Here is a 23791-nt window from a genome sequence, read left to right as displayed (position 1 = left end):
ACTTCTGCTTTATATAAAGTCAACACCACTTTCTCCATTTCCTCCATTTCATTTCTTTTGTCCTCCACCTTTCTCTTTATCTTCGCCATCAGCCTCTAAAGCCTTATCTGCTCCAGATCCTGCTTCGCTACCAAACCTTTTACAATATGACTTGTCTGGCCAAGATCTATTAAATTCCCATCTCCTTTACTTGAGCAATCTCAGAGCTAATTAAACTCACAGACAGAGAGCGGCAGCAGACCGGCCTATTCACACACTGCTAATCTTGGTCTGGCGCACCGTTGAAGTAAACACGGCGCTGATGCTGCTGGCTTTATGCAGAAGTATCAGGAATGCAGATAATTAAAACTTTGCGAGGAGAAAAACTGTCCGCAATGGAGGGGACAAAGAAAATTCATATCACACAGGCACAGCAGAAAATGTGTACAGGTGGAGGGTTTAATTAGAGAGCCGCCATCTCTGTAAACAAATAAGAGCTGCAAGACTTATCATGTGTTTGTGCACCCATTTCATTCTGAAGTTAATTACTGTTATGGAGGGGCACAAATGCCAAAATCTGAAATAAATGAATAACTAACTCAGTAAACAAATATGCCAAATATGGCATTAATTCATTTCAAAAATATGAATTCATGAATTTATATTTGTAGTATTCATTTCTTTTGTTAATATTAGTTTCCCTTTGCATTCAACACTTTATTTCCCAAATAAATTTAAGTATCTATTAAAGTCATTTCTTTGTTAATTCATTCATGCCCGTGTTTATTTTTCATGTCAATTCTACATTTAATATCAAATGAACTGTTCACTGACTCACTTGTTTTAACTTATTTGATTCTAATAGTCTATTAAAATGAATTGAAAAATAAACCTCTTTTAATATCACTTTGAGCTTAATCTGTATATTTTCTCTGCATCGTCCTTGCTTTGAAGTATTTGAATTATTAAACTGACATATGCTTCTGAAAACACTGCTGATAAAAACACTTGTCAATAAATAGATTTGGGAACCTTTGAGTTCTTAAAATTATTAGCATTTTTACTGTGCTGCAACCAAGTCCACTTATTGATTTCATCTTCATTTCAATTCAGTCTCACATACAGTGGGATAAAGGCCAGTGTGATAAAGAGAGGGCTTGTATATGGGTGGATGTAAAGAGTCCAGAGAGCTTGTGTGTTAATCCAATGCTAACAGGATTAGAAGGTGATCATATAGTGCTCTGAGTTTCTGAGACATGCACAGAGGTTGAGGTCAATAACTAATCTGATTTAGGTCTGTGTATTATATGTATGTGTGCTCAAGTCTCCTCACTTGTGATTCTACAACACAGTGTCCTGATCCAGCAGCGCATAACCTCGTCTGGAGCAGGTTATGTTCAGAGTTTTGGTTCGTCATGGATTCTTTTTCCCATGACATGCTCTAACTGCCTACACTCATCATGGGCATGAATGTCATGGTAATTTGGGGCTTTTAATGAATCCTTTGAACTGTTCTTTTTCCAGGGTGGAATGAACAGACAACATACAACTTTAATAACTTCAAAAAAAAAAAAAAGAATTGGGTGAACAAGTGTGACTTTATTTTTTTGAGCTGCAGAAGCCGACATACACAAGTTCAATGCCGTGTGGAGAAAAGATTGAGCTGTTTGGCCAAAATGACAAGACGAGTGAAGTTTAGGTTTTCAAACCTCAGAACACTGTACCAGCTGTTAAGCATGGTTATGGTAGTATTATGCTTTGGGGCTGTTTTGCTGCATATAGTACTGGTACACTGCACAAAGTGGATGGAATAATTAAGAAGGTAGAAAACCTCAAAGCTCTTCTTTACCTCAAATCAATATCCAGACAGTTAAAACCTGGACACAATTGGGTTTTCCAATTCTAAATACAAAGCAGGCTAACATTAAACTTCTGTGAAAATTACCAGAATATTCATGCCCTTGATGAGTGTATGTAAATATCTGACCAAAACTATAGTTTCAGCAATTTATGTCCATTAAGTTGGTGATGCAGATAATCTCTAAATATGTTTTTATAGATGTTTTTATCCTTATCTGCTGAAACATTTTACACTGCTAACTGCAGCTAGTAGAACAGATAATCAATCCATTTTATCACAATTTCTGCCCAACAACTGCAAAAATCTAGTATAAAGTCATTATGTTTGCTTGCTTGCCCCAAGTCATTCACTGGCTGATTATGATCTGCTATAATCCTGTGAGTACGTTGCCACAACATGATGACAGACTATGAGGAGATGATGATGAAGATGAGTGAGATGCTGAGGGGGATCAGAACCCACAGTTCATAATTACCCGTTCTCAATATTACCTAAAGTAATTACCCCTGGTAAACCTACTTTTTTCTTATTTGAACCGTAATTTTTCTCCTCATAAAATTCTTATGCTGGAGACTCAATGAGAAAATAAAGACATTCGTCATTTTTTATCAACTTTTGTATCTGTTTAGTTTGTGTATCTGAAAGGTCAGGAAGTGAGCATTAAGCGTGTGTTTAAACATCACACGTCATCAACGCGACTCGCAGAACAATGCCAGAAGTGGCACCGCTAATTTCCCACACTTTGTCCCACGCCAGTGTGGCACGAATATGGGAGGAGGGGGGGGGAAAAAAATGCATAAATGTCTAAGATAGCATTCATAAAACCCATGCAGCCAGTGGCCTGGTGAAAGACTTGTGCAAAGGTTTTCAGAGGCTCTTCCTTTTCCTTGTGCGTGAGGCAACATCTGATATTAATTTGGCTGATTTTATGCAGAGTTCAGATAATGAATTGTTTCTTTCAATCAACTGAAATGTACTAAATGTGATAAACAGCTGCTGGATGGTGTTCCATACAAACTGGGCTCTGAAAACTGGCAAGATTTTCATTTGTTTTTTTATGTTATTTGAAAGAAAACCTGAGACACAAGAGGAAGCTTATTTTATATTCAAGGTACCAGACTTTTTTTTTTCTTGCTCGCTCAGTTTGTTGGATCTATATTTTCCATTGATTTAATAGCCCATCATGCTGCTCCCAGCAGTTTTCCCTTGGGTGGAAAAAAACCCCCACATTCAGCTGAATGAACAGACCATTTAGATGACTGATTTTAACTCTTCACGTAAATGTGAAATAGCTTCAATTAATTCAGCAAATGTGCATATTTGCAGCCATTTCTGTGGTCACAAATCCCTCCAGTGGATGTATGTTTACTCTGAGGAAATGCTTCTTGACCAAGTGTTTATGAGGAAATTGTTTATTGTGTAAAGGTAGCCCACTATCCCAACAGCTGTATATAAACAAAACTTGCACAAACACTGTAAAGGAAAGGCTGGTCTTTCTCAATCTCTGTTATTGAAAACACTATACAAATATCTGTCACTTCAATGCAACCCAGCGTTGCACTGACATACATAATTAGGCTGTAAAGAAGTTACAGTTGCATCCACATACTGTTTTTGCATTCATACACTCCTGTGTCCACATACCATGGACCAAATGCAAAGCTGTCCATCCCTTAACTGCCCATCCACTTCAAGGAATCTTTTGAGTTACAAATTGTCTGAACTGCTCATTTATGTTAATTATTTTCTGTAGCCACTTACAGTATATGCCTCATACATGTGAATTTAGCTATTCTGAATGAATAGCTAAATTTGAGTAACTATTTAAGGACATGGTTCAGAGTTCATATAAAGTCCCGATCAAAAGTTTAAGACCACTTAAAAAATGGCAAAAAAAAAATCACATTTTGCATGGTTGGATCTTAAAAAGGTTCCAAGTAGAGCTTCAATATGCAACAACAAGAAATGGGAGTGAGTAATAACTCAAATTTGCTTTCACTCTAAAAACAGATAAACTAATTTGCTATGTCATGTATAAACTGTGATGACACCTAATGGACAACTGGAGATCAGCGCTGCAACATTTGGTCTCAGCCCAATTAAATATTATAACTATCTGCAGATTTAATTGTTGCAATTAATCGTAAGCTCTCACTTATGACTCATCACTGAAGTCCAGCTGTTTTAGCTTCAGGTCAACTCAGTGTTGATTAGGATAAAGGCGCCTCTACATCCTCAGTCTGCCTAAACTGGCGAGTCAGAGCAAGAGATTTCTTCCGGGGGCTTTGAGCTTCAAAGAGGGAGAAACAGTGTGAGTTCAACATCAGGAAGTTGGCTGTCTCTCTTTTGTCAGGGAACGGACTTGCTTTCATGTTTCCTATAAAGCCGGTTTCCTGATAAGCAGCACAACTAAAACCCAACAGTGCACCGCCCTAAGTCAATGCCCTAAATAAACCTTGAACACGAATTGTCCAATTTTTAAGTCTCTTAATGTATATCAGAATTGTTTCACAAGTGTTCAAACCTTGTAATATCGGTTTTGATTAGTGTGAAAAGTAGTGACGAAAGGCTGGGAATTTGATATAACAATGAGAAAAGTGACTTTAGTCTAAAGCATGCGTGAAGCTATGTGAAAATTCATGCCTCTTGCAAATATCGTGACTGGTTGAGTGATGCTGATGATTCAGTTTATGTAGAAATTATAGATGTGGTTTTGTCTTAAATGACATGTTTCATTATTTTCTGTTTTTATTATACTTAACAAATCAAATGAAAATACTATCAACAACAACTGGGTCTAATGATTTGTCTGTTTATCCATGCGATCTTGGTAGCTGTGGCTAACTGAACCCCATGTTGCTCCCAGTGGAAGGCAATTACCTTGTATGGCAACCAATGATATGTTAATGAGAAACACAGTAAAAAGTTTTACAGAGCTTTGGTAAGGTTAAATGAGTGCAGACCTTTTATCTTAACCCAAAGTGACAGATTTGGGGAAATATAAGACTCAGACTTACTGAAAATTATTTCTGTCTGTTTAGCTTTAGTTTAGAGCCAGGAAGTAATTAACTTTGCTGGCTTTGTCCTTTTACAAGTACTGAACCCCCAAGAAATACTTCCATTCTGCTCGTTAAATAAGTATCTTCTGTTCATGCTCAACGGACAGTAAAAACTATTATAAACCAATTGATGTGATCCAATTCTCAGCACTTTTTTGATACAATGATGAGCTGTTCACTGTTTTAAACACTGAAACAAAGTTTTGTTTAAAACTTTCAAAGTCTTGAATAAAACCCACTGTCAATATATGGAATTAGTGGTAAAAAGATCATGAACCTAATCATTGAGAGTGTTACTCCCTCGTCTGTTTTTCAGCAGATTGATTACCCAGTCTTTATCTCCATCTATGTGATTGATTGATCACTTCCCATTACGCTTGTCCCGTAAAATCGAAGTGATCTGACTACAATGCCTCCACTGCCACCTCAGCTAAAAATGGTGGCTGGGGCCCCTGCAGCATTTCCTGAGAGCTGATGTCAATAAAAGGTTGTGATGAATCCTCAGACTCACCACCGGGAAGGCTATGAGAAATCAATTGCTAATAAATCTAATGCTTTACATCTCTATGGGGGGAGCAGAGCAGGTGCAGTGAACAGAAAGACTTGGTTGAGATTTAAAGTGGCCAGCCCTCACAGCACAAATAAAAGCTTTATGTTGAAAGGGGTTAGGGTTAACTTACCGGACTGAATTGCAGAAGCTGTGCAACTGTTCATCCTTGAAGAATAGCAGTTTAAGTATGTTGCAGACCAGTTGTATAGAGTTGTTGTACAAATGACTAGATGCATTTATGCAGAAAAACAATAGAGACTAAGGCTTGGCTAGCATTTCAAGTGTAGCCTTTCAATTCAACAGCAAATTACAGTTTTACATCTCCATGAACACCCACAGACCACCAGGAATGCTTATGCAGAGTTGTGTTTATCCTGTATACATTAAGATGGGAGCCCTACTGCAAAATTTATAGAATTCTACTAAGCCTCACCCAATAAATATGCCATACAGTTTGGTACTGTGCCCAACAGCAGACGCAGCGTGAAACACAACACAGGAGCAATGGATGCTGAGTTTTATAGGGTTTCCCCACACAGCCACCTCTTATCAGTGAAACAGTGGCCAACTCTAACACCCTCCATCCCACCAGTAAGATCCAGCCAGAACAACCTCCAGCAATGTTACCAAAAAGCAAATGAGCAGCCAATCACCTCTCAGTTTTTCATCTAGCTTAGGCTCGACAGTTAATTACAGTGTCTGACTGTGGATGTGTAATTAGAGAGGCCTCCGCGAGTCGCCTGCATCCCGTGATAAATGTGATGCTTGATTAAAAACGGACAGAGCTCTGTACCCTGACTTAGTCAAACAATGCATAAATCAGTGTTGTGTACAGGCTGGGGATATGGTGTAAAATGCAAGGTTGTTGTTGTTGTTGATTATTGCTTCAACATGAAAAGCAAAGAAAGCCTGTTTTACTCAGGTCTTAATTTGCTGCGTCCCATTTTTTATCACCTCATACTATGTGAAAACAAGCGTTTATACTTAAACCCCAAACTACTATTTAAATGTAAAAGAAAATTTAAAGGAATTTTAGTTTAACTTCAAATTCAAGAGCACTGGGGGAAAAAGAACCAGTTTTACAAATTAATTGTTATGCTATGCTTAATTGCTTAATGTTATGGTTAATTCAATTAATTAAGCATAACAGAGATGCTTATTCATAAAACGGTCATCACTGAGTCACAGACTATTCCTTTACACTTTATCCCAACTGATTGAGTTTTTGTGAGTTGTCATGCCCCAGAGGCCCATTCTTGGAAAAGAAAAACCCTAATTAATTATAAGTCTATAATTATATTTCAATTAAAACTGCAATTTAATCAACCAGAAGTCTATGGCACAATCCAGGAGGGGATGTCCCTAAAATTGTTGTATTAATTTAGGCTAATGTTCTCTCTATTATTGCAAAATCAGGCCACCAAACAGCCGGACAAATCCTGTAGGAAGCCTTTGGACTGCATCATAGATGGAGAAGCATATTAATATATAACATATGAATATATATTTTGTTGGCTTTGGAATATGAAATGCTTTAAGATAACATTAGCTTTTGACTTCTCAGTGAGGCTCTGAAAACAGAGGTACCTGCATTTTGTTATATTCATATTACACTTGTCACAATACAAAACCGTCAATCTTTATGCCTTACAATAAAAGACACTATATGTGGTATTATTTTCAATAACACATTGCTAACAAAAGAAGTATTGTTTTAATGAAGAACAAGACTGGTCCGAGCAATTGTATTCACCTACAGCCTTGTAGGAAAAAATGAACGTGTGCACCGGCCAAGTTAATATTTATAAAGACTGCTTAACACTACATTGTTGTTGAATCGGGAGCTTTACCCTCACAAAACTTTGCCTAAAGATCAGGGTTGCAGTCTTTAAGATGGGTTTGTTGTGCTGCTGGTTTGTTGTGCTGCTGTGCAAGTGTTCAGCTGCTAGTGAAGGGAGGGGCTGTGTGTCTACAGCAGTTCTGTGTGAAGCTGTGCATTAGCTGGAGGGGGTGAAGATGGCACTGCCGCTTTTAATACTGTTGAAAAATGGATATTAGTATCCAAGTATTTGTTTGTTCTTTTGATAACCACAAGTAGTATATCTATTCTTTCTTCTGGCATTTTCCTGTTTGAGGTTACCTGGGCTTTACTGCACCAGTTTTTTCTGTTTAGTCTTTACTCCCTCCCTTCATCATCTCCCACATGTTCATGAGTCTTCCTCATCATTCCGTGCATTTTGGGGTAGTTTTTTTTTTTTTTGCTTTTGTGTTTTGTCCATTTTTGGGACTCTTCTGTTTTATCAAGCATCACTAATTGAAGTTTTTTAATCTTCTTAATTTTGTCTTTCTCTTTCTCTTATGTCCATTTGTCTGCAGCTGGGTCCAACTTAGAAACAGTGTTGCAGCAGTACAGCCTGTCTACCACTAAATTGTGCAACTGAAGTCTCCATTAAAGAAAAAATTATTACATTGTAATTTTGTATCCAAATACTCTAAAATTGTATGTATTGTGACTATAATATTAAACAGCAGTTAAAATTCTCTTTCCTTTTCCTCTTTAATTCACTTCACCTTTTGCTTCTACAATCAATTCCACTGGCCTACTTCCAAATAGCTCCAGGTGTTGGCACAGTGACCTATAAAAAGGTGCACCCCCCGCCATCTAAACTAATCACTATGAAACACTCCTTCCATATTTGAATTGTAATAGTGGGTCCAAGACCAGGCCAGTGCCTGGCATTGATTGTTCTCTATGGGGAATAGATGGGTGTTGACAGGTCACGAAGAGTCGTGTCTCCAAAATGATTGCCAGTGTTCTCGTCTCACTTTTCACCCAAGTCCAGCTGTGTAACTTAAATGCACATGTTCAAATTTACACGCAGAGCACCAGGTGTGGACACAAAGCATCACCGATTCCCTCTCCGGTCTTGCTGGCCTAGTTTGTTCACTTGCAATGTCCAACAGAGTCTATTGTCCTTCACCAAGGATAAGGTTCCCTCTCTTGTTCTCCTTAAAAGTAGCACACAGACATTTTAAAAAAAATTGTATTTTAAATTTTTTTTAATTCCTGAAGGTTAATCAAAAAATTATGAGGATTCTATAATCATACTACAGATCTTTGCCACTGAGACACGACTTCTGTTCAGACTTTGCAGTTTCTTTGAGAAACTGGATCGGTTTTGATCTGCAATCGAGATTATAATGAAGACAAGTTTAATTGCTGATGACAAATCACAGAGCCAGTAGAGGATTGCAGTGCTGCAGCGCTGCCAAGGGAGCAGCTGCAGAAACAAAGCAGCATTCTGTTTCTGCTCAAACGCTTTCTGTCTCTGATTAGGAAAAAAAATTCACTATAACGCTCCCCCAGAATCGTTTTGTAATCCGATCACAAATTTAAAAATGCAGCTATTTTGAGAATGTGGAGGATTTGCATTATACGTAAAGAATGGCTACGAGTCTTACAGAAAACAGTGTTCAGTGTCACATTCTGGACCAGTCAAGTTTCTCTGTGTTTTGACAGCTTTCAGTGGTCAGATTCACATGCAGAATTTGTAATGGCCAAGTAAGCTGCACTAACAGACCATACAGCACTGTATCCAATTCAGAATAGGCCCCTCTTTCTTCTGCCGTGACCAGTTGTCACATTCCAGCATTAGCCAGAGAGAAACGGCAGCTAAAGAGGGGTACCACAGGGGCCAACCCAAACTAAATCTGTCTTCTTTTCAAGGATCGGTGCTAATTATCTAAGATCTTTTCAAATTCTGATCTGTGATCTGTTAAACACGGCTGGTACAATGAAACTATTTTCCTGAACTTAACTTTAACACTGGAACCAATGGAGTCGTCCCAAGAGTGGAAACAGCATCCATTTGACCCTCAAGTTTGGACAAAGCAAAAGTCGTCAAAAGTCATTCAAAGATAGTTTCATTAAAGACTTCTTTTGAAGCCTTTAATGAAACTATCTGTGGACTACTGGCAAGTGCATGGATTATGAAACTGATAAGATTTGGTGGATTACACAAAAACATGCTAAATTCCCTTCCCTGCAGGAGGTTTATTATAATCCAAGTTTGTCAAACTATCAGCAGGTGTTCTAAAATATATAGCTATGTTTGAATGCTGCAGGAAACTCTATTATAAAGACCATAAAACGCATTGTGTAACACTATAAAAAGACCATATTCCCCTCTGAGATAGACTGGAGGGAAAAGCAGACATGATGTCATATTATAACATCATGACAAGTGTATGGAAGACTGGGTTACAAGTGACTGTGGCCAAGTTGTTCCCTTTGTTATTCAATACATACATATTACACAAGGGGGCAAAAAGAAACTGAACTTTTCTCTAATGTTTCCACATATATGAAGGAAACACTTTAATTTGCTTAGCTTAGCTTAGCTTAGCAAAACAACTAGAAACAGGGCCAGCTAGCTTGGCTCTTCCTGAAAACAGATTCTGCCTGTAAGCCATGCTAATGATAATATATTGGATCGTTTCTATTCAGGGAAACTATTATATACTTTTTAAATTTTCTGTCATATATGTGAGATTCATATATTAAAAAAAGCACAAAGATTAGCACAAAAAATCTGGATAAGCTCGACAACTGCTAACTAATTCCTTTTTATTTGTACAAAAAAGGCAAAGTGTAAACTAGAGACCACCTTCCTCTGAGATTGCAATAACTGCAAGACCTGTCGAGATGGTTTTGCAGTTATTGTAATCTCGGCTATATACTCCATAATGTTGCAATTATTGAGTATATAGTAAAGTTAGGATTACACTTGCATATATACTGCAAATGTAAAGAGTTGGTCCGAGTGACATTCATTTTGTCAGACGGTGAGCACAAGGGTGCATGCAGATGTCCATGTGCCTGTCTGTTTGTGGTGACCGCATAAACTTGAAGAATTCACCCTCCGATGATAGATGTCCAAGGTGCAAGCAATCACCCGCCACTATGAGCCATATGTTCTGGACCTGCTCTGATTTGAACCGGTTTTGGTTATGTGTGTGGGAAAACAATTGATCCTAATCCGATGACAGCAGTCTTTGGTGTACTCCCAAACCAACACGGGATAACTTCTTATCAAATGAATGCAGTGGCTTTCTCATCTCTCCTGGCACGCAGGCTAATTCTTCTTAAATGGAAGGATTCAGGTCCACCAGTGTTTGTTCAGTGGGTGAGAGAGGTGATGAGGTGTTTGCAGATAAAGCATTTGAGATACAGTTTGAGAGGGTCTCAAAGTAAATACTACAAAACCTGGTCATCCTTTGTTGAATATGTGGAGAAGTTGTCATTTACTGAAGTATGATGTAATACTGCTTTTATCTGTGTTTGGGGTTTTTTTCTCTTTCTTTCTTTAGAGCCACCTACTATCTGTAGCAAGCCAAAAAGAACTGCGCACAATGCAGCCCCCCCTTTTATTTATGTATTTATTTTATTCTATTTTTGTTTGTTTTGGGGTTTTTTTGGTGGGTTTTGTTTTTTGTTTTGTTTTTTTCTGTTCGTTTGTTTGTTTGCCTTGTTCATGTGATAGTACTTTTTTTTGTATGTGCCCATAGATTACACGTTTTTCTGCATCCAACTGGTTTGCCACTGCGTGGCGTAACCAGTTTCACAATGGCAGTGTTTGTAATCCTTGTAGCAACACAAGAGCGGTATCAACTCTTCAACTCTCAATAGGAAACAATCTGCTTCAAAAACAAATGATAGCATGCACCCTAATCTGAAGGGATATATGGCAAGATGCTACCTAGACAGATGTCTTTGGTTTGTCCAACAAGTATGTCAAGTATGTTTCTTCTGCTAACAACAGTATTTATCAGTAGATGCTGCTGGTCATAGTAGGGGAAAAAACAGCAAGACCACAGAGTATAGATTAAATTGGCGCTGTCAGTCAGCTCAATAACGGTCTAACTTGAAGTGGTATCACAGTTACAGGGAGCCTTGGGGTGGGAGGGTATGTCTGTGTGTATCTTTTGATGAAATATGCGCAGTGTGACGGATGAGCTAGCCCATCACGCTCCACAGTGACTGCTAATCGGACTGCTTGCTGTGTGTACACAGCACAGATACAAATCTACCACAGGCCAGCACCTTTGGATGTTTCTTTGCTCACACTCACATGAAAGGGCATGATTGATTGCCTTTAATACTGAATTTCTTTTAATCAAGGGCAAACCAATTATAGTATCGACACATTCCAAGTTCTCTGGTGTCTGCTTCTTATCAAAGTGAAAGCGAAGACACATCACAGAGCTCATATAAATTGGTCTTGTTCTTATCCAAATAAAAAGCATGCATTATTCAATGGCCTTCAATACAGCCCACAAGATTTTAAAAAATGAAACTAACTAAAAGGCTAAACTGTATAGGATATTCAAAAATCTATTTAAAAGAAATTACAGAGCTGTCATAGCTTGTCATAAAAGCACAATAACTGTACAGCCTTTCCTAAAGCCACTGATCCATGAATATTAAAACTGCACCTCTGAAGAAAAAGAGACTGGCTGGTTTATCTCCAAAGCAGCCATTATCATGCAGATTTGCTGCAGTCCAAACTGCCATGTTTATTTAAAGAGCAATTCGCCTTATCTTCCAAAACTCCCAATACCTGCAAAGCCAGCCAGTGATTCCATCACAAGATTAACTCCAAAGAAAAAAAATAAGTTCAGTTTCTTTCTGTAAAAATGGGTGAGCAGACTATTGAACAGTGCTTAAAGGGCAGTGCAAAATAGGAAAATTAGCTTAAATGTTTCCTATCCTTGGCTTGGTAATTAGAGAGGATAGTTAACTTGAGAGATGATATGCTTTATGCTTCTAAACACAGAATAAGGACCTTGCAACTGAGCCAAACCTGAGTGACTTGGTGTTTTTTGACTGAAACGGTGTACCGCAAACCCGAAAAATGCAGCTATATGGCAAAACAGGAAATTAGTTAGAAACAGAACAGCTTCGGATCAAACCATGCTTATTTCACATTTCTGAATAAACCAACACTTTAAGAACAATAGAAAATGCTTTCAATTCCAACAAGCTACAATAATAATATTATTTCCCTTCATTATGCAGCTTGTGTCATCACTCCTCGAAATAGCCCTCTGTTACACCACAATGAGTCAGGGGCTAAACAACACAGTAGCATTGAGATGTCCACACTTCCTCTGTCTGTATTATCTCGTGTGATTCTCAACTTTTCGCACTTATCAAGAGGAAACAGGAAACAAAGAAAGGCTATCTCACTCTGCAGAGTAAATCAAGGGCATTGGGTGAGAAACAAACAAGCTATATGCCTTATAAACATTTATAACACTTCATCATGACCTCTTAGAGGCTTTGCTTCTGACCATTACATAAAAGGTAACAAATGCCAAATTTCAGCGTAATCACTTCACTCCTGCTACATCTCTGGACCACATACTATACCTTTGAGTAAAGGTAGCAGGGCTGTCATATGATCTCTCCTGAACCCCAAATCCCTCTAGCCCTCACACTAGCTTTCACATTCTCCATGTCTCAGGTTTTTATGAGGTGAGAATCACAAACTGACTTTCCCCCACACACAAACTGGGTATCTGCAGCCAGCCCTGTTCGGGCCCAGAAAGCCTTTTTCATATTACTATATTTTTATTAGCTGACCATGTGTGAAGCTAAGTTAGTGCCAAGGCTGCCAAGCTAATGAATCTCTACTGGTTTTGCGAAGCGCTTGGCACTTGGAATAATAATTAAGGCACAGTGCAATCTGAGTGTACCATGCTGAGATGAATGGGAGTTTCATCGCAGCTCGCATGGCATAATCATTTTACTTCATCATATTCTAGGTATGTCCCAAACAGAAAAACAGTTTGGCAATAAAAAATAAATAAAAAGAACATTTATTCGTCATAATATTCTGGCGAAATTTCTACCCAGCTTAAAATAAAAAGCACTCCAAATATCCAATAAGCTGTAGCTGTTTAGTTGTAAAACACAATATGGTCAGCAGGATTGAATTCTTGAGTATTTTGTTTGCTTGTGTTTATTAAGAAAGAGTTGACACTCACATAGAAATACCTCTAAATTAATTCATTATACTATTTGTTGGGGTTAAGATTTGGTTGAGAGAGATCCAACCTTAGCAAAAACACCAGTGAAACTCATGTCATATGTTTCCAAGACTATCCCAAAACCCCTCTGCAACCACCTATTGCAACCTTCTACCATAAATAGAGAAAAAAGAAAGTTTAAAAAAAAAAGCCTCCACACCAAGCTCCCAGCTCATACCAACCACAAGCATAATCCATCAGCCCAATCATTTACACGACAATCTCCTGACGGCTTCCTCATCACAAGGGAAGGGCTGTCAGTGGTCCCCATACATGAAAAAACAAACCCTTCCACATCCATGAACACATCCTTTTAAGATTGTGATCAATGTTGGGATTTGGTTCAGACTCACTTTTCAATGTGTATTGAAACACGACTGCTTTGTCAAGTGCAGGGAAAAAAAAGAGAGAAAAAAGGCATGTTTGAGTTACTGTCCTGACAGCTGTTCTGGGCTAGAAAAAACTCAACGGTCACTGAAAAATGATACACAATGGCTATTGATTACAAATGGTAGAAAGAGTGACCGTGTGATCCCCGGCTTCGGTTTGGTTTTGTATTACCCCCCAACTGCCACGACTTGTTTTGAAGTCCACCTCACAGCGTAAAGAGGGAATGTGGATGCTCACTCCTAAGTAATCCAATGCCACAGAAAAAGTGCCTTGCTTACAAAGAAAAGTTTAGTGCCCTGTGGTAGAAATTCAACCCCATGCTGCTGAACACAGTGATGAAGGGTCTCAGATTAAGAGGATACACGCATTTGGACAGATTATAAATTTAAGACAATGTTTTCACCACTTTATCTACAAACCTGAGAGTTCCGTCCTACCAAATCTAGCATAAGTGCCACATGACAAATCTGTGCCTTTGGTATGTGTATTGTGCAGAGGGCTGGCAATCTTGTAAGCAGAGTTGTCAGTGGCTACCACTGTTTTGGGATACGCATATGGTGTGTACACAGGGAGGGTCGTGGGACTGAGGTTTGGCGGTCCTGTCTTGGCAGAAAGGCGGGGCGACTGCGGCCTGTGGAGCACAAAGGCCAGCCAAGGGTTACTGCAGCAGCCTCAACCAGCCTCATGCATCGCTGGGATCTGATGGGACAAGGAGGGACAACCTAAAAATAACAAATCCATCTCTTTTGTGTGTCTCTGTATTGGGTGCAAGCATGATACAAATATTAGGTGTTCCTTAATAGCTTTGAAAAAGGCACTGAGAAATGTACTGACGGTTTTTTAACATGTTTGCAACAAGCAGATATGTTTATCACCGATTTACCTGCCAGTTTACTATCTGCTTAATTTTTTTGACCTATGAAATGCAAGAAATGCCAATATCAGTTAGCAAAAACTCAGCAACACTAGTAAACCTAAAGACGTTTAGTTTATCATTACACTGGGGAAAGAATACATTAGTTTCTTACTATTGAAAAATCAGATTAGTTGAGGATTTGACATTTTTGCCTTTAAAAAAAACAACAACAACCATGACCTAAATGCTGTATGTGAATTGATTAATGATTTTAAACAAAAGTTTATTTCATTAATGACCAGAATTCTACCAAAAGCAAATTTGTGGAGTAATGTATTAACAAAATAACAGTGCAAGTGTTTTTCTCAGAAGAACATGTCAGTTCAGAATAAAGAAATGAGAGAAGGCTGAAGCGGACTGGATATGTTTATGATAGTTGGGTAAACTTTTCAGTTAGAAAATGCTGGCGACTGTGTGCAGTCTTGAGAACCAACTCGAGTGGAAAGTAGCATTTATCAAGGGAGTTCCACCATACAAATCTGTGTGTAACAGACAACATGTACAATGTGCAGAACACAAAACATTGTTTACTGTCAGATCCCAAACCATCTGTGTGGTATTAAAGTTATTGTTACTGTACCACATGCGTAAATGTGTGCACTGCTGTAGACTGTGAAACTGAATTTAATCTGTGCCCTGGGGCTGGTGTCGCACATCCCACAATAAGAAAGCCTTGCCTTTGTAAAACCTAGCTTTGTTTGGTATGAATATCCAACAGTATGTCAGAAAAGCTTAAAAGGTCCACTTAGTCCACTTAGGATTGAGGCCTTATCACAAACAAGTAGCACAGCACTGCAGGAAAAGTATGAGAGATTGAGGCTGTAGTCACACAATCCCAGAAACTATATAGCTTTTTACAGTTTTGCTAGCAAGTAACTGGTGAATGTTTGCAAAGATGTTTACCATACAAATTACAAGCTATTGCAAGGAGCTAGCAACAGCAAGCAACCTCCCACAACCACTCCCCAACTGGTTGGGAAACACACATTTTTCCCCTAGTTACCAGTCGTTATTCAGGGTGCCTGACCAGTCTCTTGGCCAGGGCTCTAACAACTGCTTTCACAGCAACTGCCAGAAACTTCTCACATCCACTCGCATCTAGCTGAAAAATACATTTTTTTCTGGTTGCCAGGCAATTGCTAAATGGTCTTTAGGCCTGTGTGACTAGCGCTTTCAACGTAGAGGACCCGGGAACACAGTTCATACAACATCACTTAATGAGGAGGCAGGAATTGTGACCCATTTAAGATAAACTAGTATCACGCAAATGGAGTTGTTTGCATTGTTGTGTGCATTTGCGTAGTGTAACCTTGAAACTGAAGATTTAAAAGGAAACTTAATCTTCACCTTACAACTCTACAATGACAACTTTAAATCAATAAAACCTCTCATAAGATGGTTCTGATCAACAGAAAATGTCTCAGTGCCCCTTTGTTATGAAGAAAAATCTCTGCAAGTGGTTTTATTTACCACTCCTGTAAAAGCTTTGAGCTCATGCCATTTCAAAGAGATTGGCCTTGATATTTCATTCTCTGTCTTCAGCTGATCTATTGCCATTTGTTCCCTTAAACGTGGAGCTAGACAACCACTATAGGGGAAATCTAATTCACCCCATTCAACTTCCTGACTTCTCCAAGCCTTCATTTTTGGCCTGAAAACAGTTTTGAAGCCACAATATCTTAAAGGTCGACCACTAAGTGCTTACGTTGACTAAATCTGCAAGTAATCAAGATGAGACTCCTTCCCCTGCCTTCCTATTGTTTTAATGATAGTCTGAGGTCTCCATCCCAAGTGTAAGGAGTCTGCAGAAACAAGACATCAATGGCAACACTTCTTAAAGCTAGGGAGCAAAAACATATGTGAATGGTTATTGGGTGCATATGATGGTGACACATTACCAGAAAAGATTTTTTTTCACCACGAAACCACACTTTTCATGAGGTCTGCCCATTTCTCCTCGAAAGCACATAATCCTTTAGTACGCAAATCTGGTTAAAAGTTCCTTGCCTCAAAACTATCTCAAATTACTGTTCATAAAGACCCTTTTTCATCAGTTATCCTTACCACACTTTAATTCTGTCTTCAGGCATTTTACACTCAAAACTCTTCCTGACAGACACAGGCCGTTTCACCTCAGCTGGATTACTTGCTCCACACATAGTTCAGAAAAAGAGACTTTGTTCAATCATTTGATTAGCTTTCCTCTTGCCTCAATATTTAGCGTCTCCAAGCACATACTGTAACTTAAACAGCCTCAACGCAACTAGGGCAGATGTTTTAGATAATTATTCCACTAGAGGCAACGGGATTCCTGGCAGCATTTAATATGGTGGGCTGAAACTGATCACAACGAGCCTCAACCCATAAGAGATAATAATTATGAGCCGTTATGATAAACAGATTTGATCGAGAGGTGACAGGGGGCATTTGGTTAGAAATGACTTTTTTGTGCAATGTGCTAATTATAATTTTTCATTTCCTCAGCCTCAAAAATAAGTTATTCCAAAACATTAAATTGTTTCTTACTGTTTCAGTCATGATACCATGTGTCACCACATCCGCGGTGGTGGATATTTTAATGAGGTATTTCAGTAATGGGTAATGTAACAGCACACGAAAGAAGTTTTTCTTCAATGCTTTTTGCCAAATAGGCTCTGTAAGACCTGGTTATCATTTTTTGAAAATATTTGTGTGGAAATGTCTTCAATGTGCATTATTTTTTAAAAGTGAGGAGGAGGTGACTTTTCTGTTTGTAACATAAAGTCCAGCTGTATGCATCTACGGAAAACTGCCCCTTAACTCCTTTGATCCATGTCCCCAGTAGAACTTCCTGATGAGGTTAGGGTCTTAATCATTGCTTTAAAGCATTTTTGAATACAGCATGATGTTTATTTTGTAAAACTACAATCCCATTAGCTTCACAAAGAACAATGCAGCAGGCTCTACTGTGAGAAGTCGCAACTATATACAGCGTAAAAGGTAGATGTAGCAACCATGACATCACCCACTGGTTTCTAAAGTCCTGTTTTGAAGCCTCAAAGTCTTTTTGCAACCACAACTATCACCATCTGGTGGCCCTCGGAGAAAAACCAGGTTTAAGGCACTTCTGACCTGCATACATGTTCTACTGTTAATGTACACTATCACATGAGCGTGTGACATCTGGTTTCAAAAGGTTAAGACAGAAAAAGTGAAATACCTGCTGCTGAAAACTAAATATAAAAGAGGAGAGTTTTGGGGGGTTTTTTGCCTCCCACTACCTACGGTTTGGAGCTATTTTGGAAAAACAAAGCATTCTGTCTCCTTTAGATCCTCCTTTTAGTCTGGCTTTCATAGAGCTCACTGTGGCTGCTTCTATATACAGATCCTCTTGCAGTTCTCTTAGCCAGGGTGTGCCACAAGGTTCTGTTTTGGGGCCTTCATTGTTTATGCACCGACTTTCATAGGTGCTTAAGATTATATATAAAGTTGGAAGGCTTAACAATGGGGAAACATAAATCCTTGTTTGTGCTCTGAACAGATTTGAGCCTCAGGTAATATAAACTCTTGTCCCCTTTGCACAGTTACCAAATCTTTTATCAGGAACCTTGGGGTGACTTTTGACTCTGCTGTTACTTTGGATGTTAATGTTACATTTCTGGTTAACTTTAAACTTTCAGAGGTCTGCATGGAAGAGCACCAGCATACATCAGTGAACTTTTACATCCACACATTCCCTTAGGTCATGTGATCGGGGCATGCTGGCTGTGCAGCATACAAGGCCGAGATCTAAAGGAGATAGAGCTTTTGCAACAGTGGCCTCCAGACCCTGGAACTTTCTCCCACTGAGCTTAAGATCTGTGGACTCAGTGGTCTCTTAAAGGTTACTGATATAAAAACTATGTAACCATCAGTATTTGCATAGTTTAAGGATTTTTTTTGTTTGTTTGATTTTTTTGCTTTAGCAAGAGCTTGACTGAGTTTTGATATTGTCTATGTCTTCTACAAATCCTAGAAATTTAGTAGTCAAGTAGAACTACACAATCATCAGTACTCAGTTTGACACCAAAACAAAACGATTATCCCTGAACACAAACTCCTATACTGAAAATTTAAGTAACAAAATTAGACAGAAGTGAAACATAATGAAATGTTAGTAGGCTGCTCATTGACCAGCCTAACACTACTGTGAGGTATAAAGTTAGTCACATTAAATTACCTCAAGGCTGATTTTTACAACGGCAATACCAGATGTCTCAAGCAAAAGGGTAACATAAATTTTTAGGGTAATAAAAGAAGGACAGAACATTGGATATTGTTTAATGCTGAAGTTTTTAAACAGATCTAGATGCTGGTCTATTAGATACATTGCTAATATTAGAAGTATTTCGTCCCTTTGTCTGAGTAAAGGTATTGCAAATACCAGTTCTGGCAACATCCCTACTATGTTCAGTAACAGACTGGCTAGGGCGTGCCTCCCTCCCCCCTCCCCTCAAAAAAGAACCTGTAGAACATGTAACTGTTAGATCCAGTTAGACTCAGGTAACCTATCTTGTTTACATTATGTTTATGTTTGAGCTGATAGAAAAATATTACAACAGAAAAAAAATGGCTATATGGCAGCTGTACAGAAGACAAAAGAAATACTTGAAAACTTTTTGTGTAGTTAACTCCTGATTCAGTCTGCTGTTGAGCACATAGACATGTAAAATCCTTACTATTAAGTGAGCATGCTTCCACAACGTGACTACATACAGAAGGAAGCAAGAAAAGCAGGATTTTCTGGATTTGATTCTGTTTTCTCTGAAAGTGCACAAGGCAGTTTTGTTTGTTTTAGTAAGTGTTCCACAGTGCTAAGCAATGTGTGCATCATTAACATACATAATCCATTAGCACTTCAATTCAAAGCTATATGGTTTGAACTATGATGAAAGGGTGCTCCTAAAAGGCAATCTCATCTTGATGCATTTATTGGTTAACCACAAAACCCGAGCTAGAAAAGGAGCAGATGCTGCAACTAACAGACTCTGTGATCCTCAGTCTTCACTGTGCCACTTCTTTTGACTCACTATATGTGTGGTATATTTAATTAGCGCTGAAAATATGGAGATTTTTACAGTGCACTTTTCAGGACCACGTTGTGCCATACAACAAAATCCATACGTAGCCAAACTTGTGCAGCCCCGGGAGATGAAACTGTTTGGCTAAAACAAAGAAGGAAGATGTTTTCACTTCAATCCCCTTGGGGACCGTAATGCACTTCTGAGCTGAACAGAGGGTCTGTGACGTTACTGGGGTCACAGATGTTTCTTGGAGACACTGAAAGCCACTTAGCATGCATTTCATTTCTCTCCTCATTCATTTATCTCTTGTCCTTGCCTCACATTTGGCATCCGCTGAATAATGCCATCTAAGTGAAGACATCCATTCAGCCACTTGATCCATTAGTCAAAAGGTGTGGTTATAAAATCAATATTATTGAGATGTCAGAATTACACGGAGCCACATTTGTCAAAGCTGCGATGATGGGTATTCAAAGGAAAGTTCAGAGGTTATGGTGAATACATTTTCCAATCTATTACCAAATCTCTCACGCAATCAATCTGACAAATACAAACATCACCACTATGGACATTTTGTTTTTTATGGATGAAACCATAGATGAAAAGTCTGCCCTTACATTTGGCTAAACCCAAGGAAAGCCCTACAGTAAAAGAAGTCTTGATCTTTTTCCCTGAGTCAAATATGGCCTGGCTCAACTCCCCTCCCAGCTCCCGTAAAACTTAGTCATTTCACACGCAGAGGCTTTTCATTGTGATTACCACTGGCCAAGAGACTTCTTGGCCAGGCCCTGAGCAATGCCCAGGAAAAACACTTGACATGATTGAAAAAGCAGAGACACGCCATAACATCCCCACAACTCGGAGTGCCTGAATTGAGAGGTTTTATCTGCTTCAGCATCTTGTGTAGGATGCTAGGAGCTGCATGTGACATGTAATGAGAATTTGATTAGAGAGTTAAAGGTAAGATAAGATCACGTAAGCTCCCTACCAGGGGACAAACAAACTTGACTACAACCAAATCAGTCTTTGCAGAGAGCTCCGTACCAGAACGATTAGTTGAACTCTCCTCCACTTCAATCCTTCTCCCACCTTAACCTTTTGCTCATAACTCTCGTTCAAACCCTGAGGGAAGAGACCGGGAGCGCACGACTCTTGACCCCAAGAGAGGACTCCGTTTGATGAACGACCAGGGAATGTCAGACCTCTGATTGGTATTCAGCCTCCTCCATCTGAAAGCACTGAACCAAAACACCAGTTCTTGTCCCCCAGAGTGTAAATTACCATGGTGACTTTGATAAATACACAATGTTAGGTGGGGGAGATACTGAACTTTCACTGACGGGATGAAGAGCAAGCGTAGGCTGGAGTGGGCAGAGCAGTTCCCCCGGATAATCTTTCACCGACTGGCTTTTTGACAACCTTGCAATGCCGTGCAGACAAAGCCGATGGCCACAGAACCTCTGGGCATTTTTACAGGGGGATACTTGGCGAGGTGCGATGTAACTGAAGATAGAATACGAAATTTATTCCTACCACCACTCGCACGTTTCTGTGCTGCGTCACCTCCTTTTTCTTCACTCCGTCCTACTCAAACACAGCACACAGAGGGGTCACCGATGGTGCTGAAAAGTGAAAGTGGGGGGATATTTTGACTTTTAAGGGCTGTCCATAGATGCTAGCCAGGCAGCAACCTTTCTGACTGAGCTGTGGCTGAATAAGGGAGGGAGCCTGCTCTCGGTCTGTTCATGCTTTTAATCCACAGAGAAACCTACCGCATACCTTGCATATCAGCAGCTTCGCCCCATGATTCAACACTTGATAATGGAAGATGAATTGATATCAGGATTCACAGAGCCAAGCTCTCTTTATGGCCATATACAGTATTTCAAGGTCAGTGGGGAACTATCTGTCCAGATGTTCTTTTTCAAAGGAGCCCAGCTGTGCTGCAACTCCCAGGCATTTACATTACGAATTGGCGATTCTAACAAGCACAGATGCATTGCGAGCACACCCACTCCCTGAAATGTACCACATTTTTCTCTTTTGTACATGCCTAGTGTCACCTAATCTGATCTTCTGCATTTTGTTGAGCCCCTTATGCTTATGGAACCATCTATCTTACTGGTTTGCGCACATCTTTTTTCCTTTTTTACTTCTCAGACTGTATGAAGACAATAAAGACCAATTGCAGTTTCTCCAGAACTTGGAGAATTATGTTTTACAGCATTAAAAAACGAACATTTGGGCTCTTGGCTGTTAATTGGATATAGTGTATAAAATAGGTGAATATTTGTCAGCGTTTTATAGGCTAAACAATAGAGGAGTCAATGGAAAAAATAATGAGCAGATAAATCTTGCTGATGCAGATATCCCTAAACATAAGACTTCTGTATGTTTGCTTTACAGTGATCATAACTTTGAGTCCTGTTTTGTCCACCTTTACATTTTACAGTAGATCCCTGTCCATCTCTGTCCAGAGGTTCTTTCTAATCGCTCTTCCATAGCTATTAAAATGCTGGCATGTTTATTCAGCTATTTGCAAAATCACTCCCGGTTTAAATTAGCCTTATTCCCCGGAGAGTAGGGCATTGTTAGAACAAGCATGAGTGCAACACAAAGAGCATCAGAAGCAGTGCATGTGCATGCAGGCGAGGGGACCAGGGCTGCTATCGGTTCACAACGTGTTGAACTTGAGCTGTGAGGTTCCTTACTGTGGAAATAAACCCCGCGTCTCTGTGGACTTTAATCATGTCCATCATACTTAAGAATTATTTGTGGGGCTAAACACAGAACATTAAGACGTACACTTAGTCATGAGGCTATATGAACTCAAGAGCAGCTCAAGTTATATGAACGCACAGTTGAGCACAGTAGATGCTTTAGGAATATTACAACATTTATTTAACGCTTGGGTTTTAGTGCACTCCCACCCCCTCACTCTGTCTTTGTGTCTTGCCTTAAGCCGACAAATAAGCGGTGATTCATCACAGGCTACAGACAAAAGCACATGCAAACATGCGGACAGGAGCAACGACCCGTCCCTCTCCGCTTCCCTTCCGTGCCGACGTACCCGGAGGAGATGACAAGTGTAGGAGCGGGCTGTGATGTTGTTGGCAGCGGCGCTGCTACGCTCTGTAGGCGAAACCTACCTGTCATCGTAGCAGAAATCTGCGTCCAGCGTGTTCAGATAGAGACCCACAGCCACGGCGGTGCACACGAGCTCCGTGATCATCTCTCAAAACCAAAGTGGGAGAGGAACCGGGATAGAAATGATTGGAATCAGGTCCCCTCGTCTCTCTGTTTGTGTGTCTCTCTCTCTGAAGTCTCTGTTATTATGCTCTCAATTCAGCCGCTCGGCAGCAGAGCTCTACAGGCAACGCAGGGCATTTTCCCGTGTCATGCAAAGTGTGTCAAAGTTTCCCTTATCACCCTCTAACCCATTGTGCTGTGAAACGCGTCAAGCCTGGAGAAGTGGAGGTGCAGCTGTCGCCCGGTCCGGCTCGGAACGGTGCGCATTTCTGTGCTGCGGTGCCTTCAGTGTGAGCATCTCCCTGCCTTGGCACTGGAGAGAGCAGAGCGGGGAGACGCATGTGGTTTTCAGGGAGGGTGAGCATGCGCAATGGGCTCTGCATTGGCGAGAAAAGGGAGAAAAGGTGGCGAGTGAAGTAAGGATTTGTGGTTTTGCGTGTTACTGATGGGCTACACTGCAAATCAATTATAAACAGGGAGTCATGCATGAAATGGTAGTTGCAGATTGTTGCCATGACAAGATTATATTTTTGATTTCATGGCACGGAATCCAATTTTAACCAAAAATGAGGAACAGACTTCCATAGGTCAGGACCTCTGTATTCTTCTAGTGTGGCACGGTAAATATTATTAGTCTAAAATATGACATGGTGT

The 23791-nt window shown here is 39.7% G+C and overlaps 1 protein-coding gene across 1 annotated transcript in view; it reads right to left on the bottom strand.

Moving 5' to 3' along the window:
• Positions 1-23459, bottom strand: part of LOC113008764 (transmembrane O-mannosyltransferase targeting cadherins 2) — a 66452-nt gene extending 42993 nt beyond the window's left edge. Inside the window, exon 1 of the mRNA XM_026146479.2 lies at positions 23038-23459. Within this exon, the coding sequence (XP_026002264.2) occupies positions 23038-23120 (83 nt within the window). The 5' untranslated portion in view covers positions 23121-23459. The remainder of the gene's footprint in view (positions 1-23037) is intronic.
• Between the last annotated feature and the right edge of the window lie 332 nt (positions 23460-23791).

This window comes from Astatotilapia calliptera, chromosome 17, assembly GCF_964374335.1.
Source record: "Astatotilapia calliptera chromosome 17, fAstCal68.1, whole genome shotgun sequence".
Classification (NCBI taxonomy): domain Eukaryota; kingdom Metazoa; phylum Chordata; class Actinopteri; order Cichliformes; family Cichlidae; genus Astatotilapia; species Astatotilapia calliptera.
This window is presented reverse-complemented; position numbering and strand designations above follow the sequence as displayed.